The 6,719-nt window shown below is 45.6% G+C and overlaps 1 protein-coding gene across 1 annotated transcript; it reads left to right on the forward strand.

Annotated features, from left to right (window-relative positions):
* Nucleotides 1-60: 60 nt before the first annotated feature.
* Nucleotides 61-6,041, forward strand: LOC136470423 (uncharacterized; the record flags this gene model as incomplete). The annotated part of the gene is made up of 4 exons (XM_066468275.1): nt 61-199; nt 394-629; nt 728-832; nt 5,571-6,041. Coding segments are annotated over exons 1-4 (951 nt in total), but the record flags the coding sequence as incomplete, so codon positions are not given.
* Nucleotides 6,042-6,719: the final 678 nt, after the last annotated feature.

Consider the following 6,719-nt stretch of genomic DNA (forward strand, 5'->3'; position numbering starts at 1 on the left):
GGGAACCTCTGGAGGACGTGCTTGAAGACCCAATGGACGAAGAAACAGAAGAGGGGGCCTATGTTCGAGGAGCCCATTGAGATAGAAGAGTCTGAGGAGGATCCTATGGAGGAAGTCAGGAACAGGTGGCCAGAGGGAGCTGGTGACCCCGACGATGGAGATGGTTCTGATGATTCTGATGCTGATGGAGGAGATGATGGTAATGGTGGAGACGGTGGAGACGGTGGAGACGGTGGAGACGATGGGGACGATGACAATGATGATGATCACAATGCACCGTTGGCTCAGGGATGGACTGCGGAGATCCACTACGACTTGGAGGGTGATGGCTACTACCACCCCTAGGCTTCTCGCACTTGTGCATCGCTACCCACCCTGGAGGCCACTGTTCAGTACAGGACGGAGCATTGGACCCACCCCCAGACTACACCGGCTTCTGGGAGACAGAAGTGTACATCCGAGAGGGGACTCGGGTGCGCTACATCCACCGCGCCACCACTACACGGCTTACACGTGCGGCCGTCATCAGAGATGCAGCTCGACAGGCGTTTGATTGGTCAACCGCGACCGTCACTTCGACGACATCGCCTGGGAGGATGACCGCTATCTTCCCCGCCGTGGAGCGGACAGTCTACGTGCAACATCGGCTACACCACTTGGAGAGGCGAACCTGAGGCTGAGGCCTACCCTGTTGTGCTTGGCTGAGACCCACACTGACTTGGATCAGGCCCTGGACGAGCTCGACGTCATGGGGAGGGCCTACATGCAGCTGGCTCGTGAGAATGCTACACTGAAGCAACAGCTGGGAGGTCCAGATGTGGAAGATTCAGGAGTACCCGCTCAGTCACCCCCGAGGACCAGAGGAGAGTCTGGAGACCCCAGCACCAGCACCACCATCGACCCGTACCCGTAGGAGAGTCTTAAAATATGTAATAAGCACGCGTAGCTACGCGAGAGAGTATTTAGTTTCTTTCTTTTAATGGTTGGACAAGTGTTAGTTGCATGGTTGGTTGTTTATCATTATGAATAATGTTTGATTTGGATCTTTGATATGATTGTGATGACTTGTGGGCATGTCCACGGTCATTTAGTTAAGGTTAAGGTTTAGGGATATTATGAATAAATAGTTGGGTTTTGTTTTATCATGCTGTCCATTCTGTATCTTTCGGAACAGTCTGTCTTTATCAGTCCATATCTCATAATCTAGATACTCAAAAGTCATGAAATTTTTATGGAGATAAGTAGACTTCAATATCTTTCTTCTGGCTCTGGAATCACCTCAATAGCTATTACAAATTGTGAGATACAACTGTTGTAAGTCGAGGTTTCTGTGCTGTCAGGATTCCGGAACAGTACTTCTTATCGTCTGAATTTGACTAAGTAAATGTTGGAATCTGAAGAAGTATTCTAAACGAAAGTTGTAGAGAATTTCATAAGCTTTCTAGAAAGGTATGCTACGCAATCGTATGATAAACAGAGACTGAGATATGCTCGTTTTACAGCACTGCTGCTATCCAACTCGCTGGAAAAAATTTAGAACAAATATCTTCTTGCATACCCTACATATATCCCTTGTCTACACCTACTCTTGTTACACCAGTATCTTGTAAGAGTTATATGCTTGGACATGTGAGACTTATATGATGCCTCTACAGATGGTGAACACCAGGAGAAACAACCAGGGAGGCGAGGAACTGCCACCACCACCCCCAGTCTCCATGGAGCAGCTGATGATGATGCAGACCCAGTTGCTTCAGCAGATGGCCCAGAACATGCAGAACATGGGGCAAGGGAATGGAAATGCACCCCCTCATGTCAGGGATAAGAGGGGAGAGTTTCTAAAAGGACACCCACCTGTATTCAAGCACTCTGCTGATCCACTCCAAGCTGATGATTGGCTACGTGCCATTGAGAGGCAACTGGAGATTGCCCAATGTGATGATAGGGAGAAAGTTTTATATGCTTCTGGACAGTTGCAGGGAGCTGCACAGGATTGGTGGGACTCATTCCGCTTCGGCCGCACCGAAGCTAATCCCATCACTTGGGCTGAGTTCCGCAGTGCCTTTCGCACTCATCACGTGCCTGCAGGACTGATGAAGCTGAAGAAGAAGGAGTTCTTGGCTCTTAAGCAGGGGGGCATGACTGTTGCTGAATATCGTGACAAGTTTATACAATTGTCACGGTATGCACCTACTGAGGTAGACGAGGATGGAAAGAGGCAGGAGCTATTTATGGAGGGCTTGAATGATGGTCTCCAGTACCAGCTGTTGTCCCATACCTTTGCTAACTTCCAGCAGCTGGTGGACAAAGCTTTAGTGATTGAGAACAAGCGCCGCCAGATGGAGGACAAGAAGAGAAAATTTCAAGGACAGCAATCTGGGAGCAACTCTCGCTTCCGTACCAACCCTCAACAAACTCAACCTCAGCAGCGCTTTCAAGGTCAGACAGGTCTCAACCGCAACCAGCAGCAGCAGCGTGCACAGCAGCAACAACAGCAGTACAAGGCACCAGCTCAGCGCCAGCAGCAACCCAATAATGTACCAGTGAGGAATAATGCCCCCAATGCTCCGCAGAGGAATGGCGCACCAAAAGCACCAAATGCAGTTAATGACAACAAGTGCTTCAATTGTGGAGAGCCGGGACATTACTCTAATAGATGCCCCAAGAAGACTAACTCACAGCAGAACTACGTTCGGGGAAAGGTGAACCATGTTACTGCTGAAACAGCTCAGGAGGCACCGGATGTGGTGATCGGTACGTTTCCGGTCAACTCAAACTCAGCTACAGTACTTTTTGATTCTGGTGCTTCGCATTCCTTCATAACATATACATTCATAAAGAAGCATGGTATTCCAGTAAGTGTTATGAAGAAACACATGTTAGTAAGCTCACCTGGTGGGGTAATGAAAGCAGAGTGGATATGCTTAGCTGCTAGTCTCAGCATAAGGGGGGTAGAATTTCAAGCAAATCTTGTAGTCATAAATTCCACCGGTATCGATGTCATCTTGGGTATGGATTGGCTAAGGTTGCAGAAAGCAGTTATTAATTGTGGTAATAGCTCGGTGAATCTTATCACTTCAACTGGAGAAGAAGTGGTGTTTGTGGCAACTCAGTCTGCTACAGAAATCTGTCGGGTTAATCAGTTGGAGGGCACAACTTTAGAAGATATAAGGATAGCAAATGAGTATCCGGATGTCTTTCCCGAGGAATTGCCAGGTATGCCACCTGACCGAGACATCGAGTTTATAATTGAACTTTTACCTGGAACTGCACCCATAGCTAAGAGACCCTATAGAATGGGAGTGAATGAATTAGCAGAACTTAAGAAACAACTAAGGGAATTGCTAGATAAGGGTTATGTTCAACCTAGTTCATCACCATGGGGTGCACCAGTACTATTTGTAGAAAAGAAGGATGGTACACAAAGGATGTGCATAGACTACAGGTCACTTAATGAGGTCACAATTAAGAACAAGTACCCATTGCCTAGAATTGATGACCTATTTGACCAATTGAAAGGGGCTTGTGTGTTTTCCAAGATTGATCTTCGATCTGGATACCATCAGTTGAGGATAAGGCGTACTGACATCCCCAAGACCGCCTTTGTGACCCACTATGGACTGTATGAGTTCACAGTTATGTCTTTTGGTCTGACTAATGCACCTGCCTACTTCATGTATTTGATGAACAAAGTATTCATGGAGTACCTTGATAAGTTTGTCGTCGTGTTTATTGATGACATACTAGTGTATTCTAAGAATGAAGAAGAACATGAAGGGCATTTGAGATTGGTGTTGCAAAAGCTTAGAGAACATCAACTTTATGCCAAGTTCAGCAAATGTGAGTTCTGGTTAAAAGAAGTATCTTTCCTTGGTCACATAATCTCTAATGGAGGAGTAGCAGTAGATCCCAAGAAGGTTAGAGATGTGTTGAGTTGGAAGCCACCTAAGGATGTTAGTGAGATCCGGAGTTTCCTAGGTATGGCTGGGTATTATAGGAGATTCATCGAGGGATTCTCTAAGTTAGCCAAGCCCATGACTGCGTTGTTGGAGAAGAATGCCAAATTTGTATGGACTAAACAATGCCAGGACAGTTTTGAGGAGTTGAAGAAGAGACTGACTTCTGCTCCAGTGCTCATCTTACCTGATCTCACCAAAAGTTTCTCTATCTATTGTGATGCCTCACGGCAAGGTCTAGGAGGTGTTCTTATGCAAGAAGGCAGAGTTGTTGCCTACGCATCTAGACAGCTAAGAAAACATGAGCTAAATTATCCGACTCATGATCTGGAATTGGCAGCTGTGGTGCATGCTCTTAAGATATGGAGGCACTACTTGATTGGTCATAAGTGTGAGATTTATATGGACCATAAGAGTCTAAAGTATATATTCACACAGTCAGATCTGAATCTGAGGCAACGAAGATGGCTCGAGTTAATTAAGGATTATGATTTGGATATTCACTATCACCCAGGAAAGGCTAACGTTGTAGCAGATGCCTTGAGTAGAAGGAGTTATGTGAACATGTCCTATACGACTCAACTACCTGAAGAGTTGTGTGAGGAGTTCAAATACTTGAATTTGGGTATTGTGGCCAACACCATGGAGTTAGAGGTAGAATCCACTCTGGAACAAGAGATTCGTAAAGGACAGATGGGTGATGAGAGGATCAAGGATATTGCAGAGCGTATAGTGATTGGTAAAGCCCCAGGATTCCATATGGATGATCAAGGGACAGTATGGTTCGGTAAAAGGATTTGTGTGCCAGAAGTAAAATCTATTAGGGAGTCTATCTTGAGGGAAGCCCATGACTCAGCCTATTCCATACACCCAGGAAGTACTAAAATGTATCTTGATCTTAAAGAGAGGTACTGGTGGTATGGACTAAAGAGAGACGTAGCAGAACATGTGGCTATATGTGACACGTGCCAAAGAGTGAAAGCAGAACATCAGAGGCCAGCAGGTTTACTACAGCCTATGAAGATACCCGAGTGGAAATGGGAAGAAGTTGGAATGGACTTTATAGTTGGATTACCCCGTACACAGAAAGGATTTGACTCTATCTGGGTGATTGTTGACCGATTGACAAAAGTGGCCCATTTCATTCTGGTCAAGGTAACTTATTCGAGTGCAAAGTTAGCAGAGTTATATATGGAAAGGATTGTATGTTTACATGGTGTACCAAAGAAGATTGTTTCGGATAGGGGTACACAGTTCACATCACATTTTTGGCAGAAATTGCATGAGTCAATGGATACGAAGTTGAACTTCAGCTCAGCTTACCATCCTCAAACAGATGGACAGACCGAAAGGATAAATCAGATCTTAGAGGATATGCTAAGAGCTTGTGCTCTGCAATATGGGACAAGTTGGGATAAGAGTTTACCTTATGCCGAATTCTCCTACAATAATAGCTACCAAAAGAGTCTTAGAATGGCACCGTTTGAGGCATTATATGGCAGAAAGTGCAGAACACCATTGTTTTGGAATCAAACGGGGGAAAGCCAAGTCTTTGGACTAGATGTTTTGCAACTGGCAAAAAAACAAGTACAAACAATAAGACAAAACTTAAAGGTTGCCCAGTCTCGACAGAAAAGCTATGCGGACACGAGAAGAAGAGATTTGGAGTTTGAAATCGGTGACTTTGTCTATCTCAAAGTTTCACCCATGAAAGGAGTAAAGAGATTTCATACCAAGGGAAAGTTATCACCTAGGTATGTGGGACCATTCAAGATCATTAACAGGAGAGGAGAAGTTGCTTACCAGCTAGAATTACCAGAGCAGCTCTCAGGTGTTCATGATGTCTTCCATGTGTCGCAACTTAAGAAATGTTTGAGAGTACCTGAGAAACAACTACCCTTGGAAGAACTGGATATCCGAGGGGATTTATCATACAAAGAGTATCCAGTGAAAATCCTAGAAACAGCGGAGAGAATCACAAGGAGCAAAATAATAAGAATGTGCAAGGTTCAGTGGAACAGACACTCAGTGGATGAGGCAACGTGGGAAAGAGAGGAAGATCTGAGAACTGACTATCCCAATCTCTTTGAACCATCCAAATCTCAGGGACGAGATTCATTCTAAGGGGGGTAGGTTTGTAACACCCAAAATTTTTACCACAAATTAGCAATTAATTCTTAGCATTTATTGCATTTTCTAGGTATTCCTAACTTAGGCCAAATAATAAATATTGAATAAATAAAATAAACTATAAGTTTAGAAACTTGTTTGTTGCATTCATGCCGAGTCATATGGGTTTTGATTGAGTGTAGGGCTAGAAGATTTGAAATTTGTATTCAAAACTTATTTGAATTTGGCTTAAAAATGAAAATGGAGAAAATAGAATTTGATAAACATTTGATTTGAAAAAAAAGGAGAAAGACACCTTCTGGCCCAGCTAGCCCGGCCCTTTTCCCCTCCTCCTCCCGCTGGCCTGTCCCAGCGGCCTGCTCGCTTGGGCCGCTGCTTCTTTCCCGCGCCGGCCCGCACCGCACGGGGCCCAGCTGGCCACCCCCGCGCGCGCACGCTTCGCTGCGGCCCGCTTCGCGCGACTGCACCGTGCGGCCTGCTTGGCCTCACCGCGACACTCGCCCTCTCCCTTTCTCTCTCGCTGTGCTTCGGCCCCACCGGTCAGCGCCCTTCCTTCTTTCCTTTCTTCTTCCCCGAGCTTCCTTTTTCTTCCCCGGTTCTTTCCTTTCTCCGGCCGCCGTCAGCGCTGCTCGG

This window comes from Miscanthus floridulus, chromosome 8 (genome assembly GCF_019320115.1).
Source record: "Miscanthus floridulus cultivar M001 chromosome 8, ASM1932011v1, whole genome shotgun sequence".
Taxonomy (NCBI): Eukaryota; Viridiplantae; Streptophyta; class Magnoliopsida; order Poales; family Poaceae; genus Miscanthus; species Miscanthus floridulus.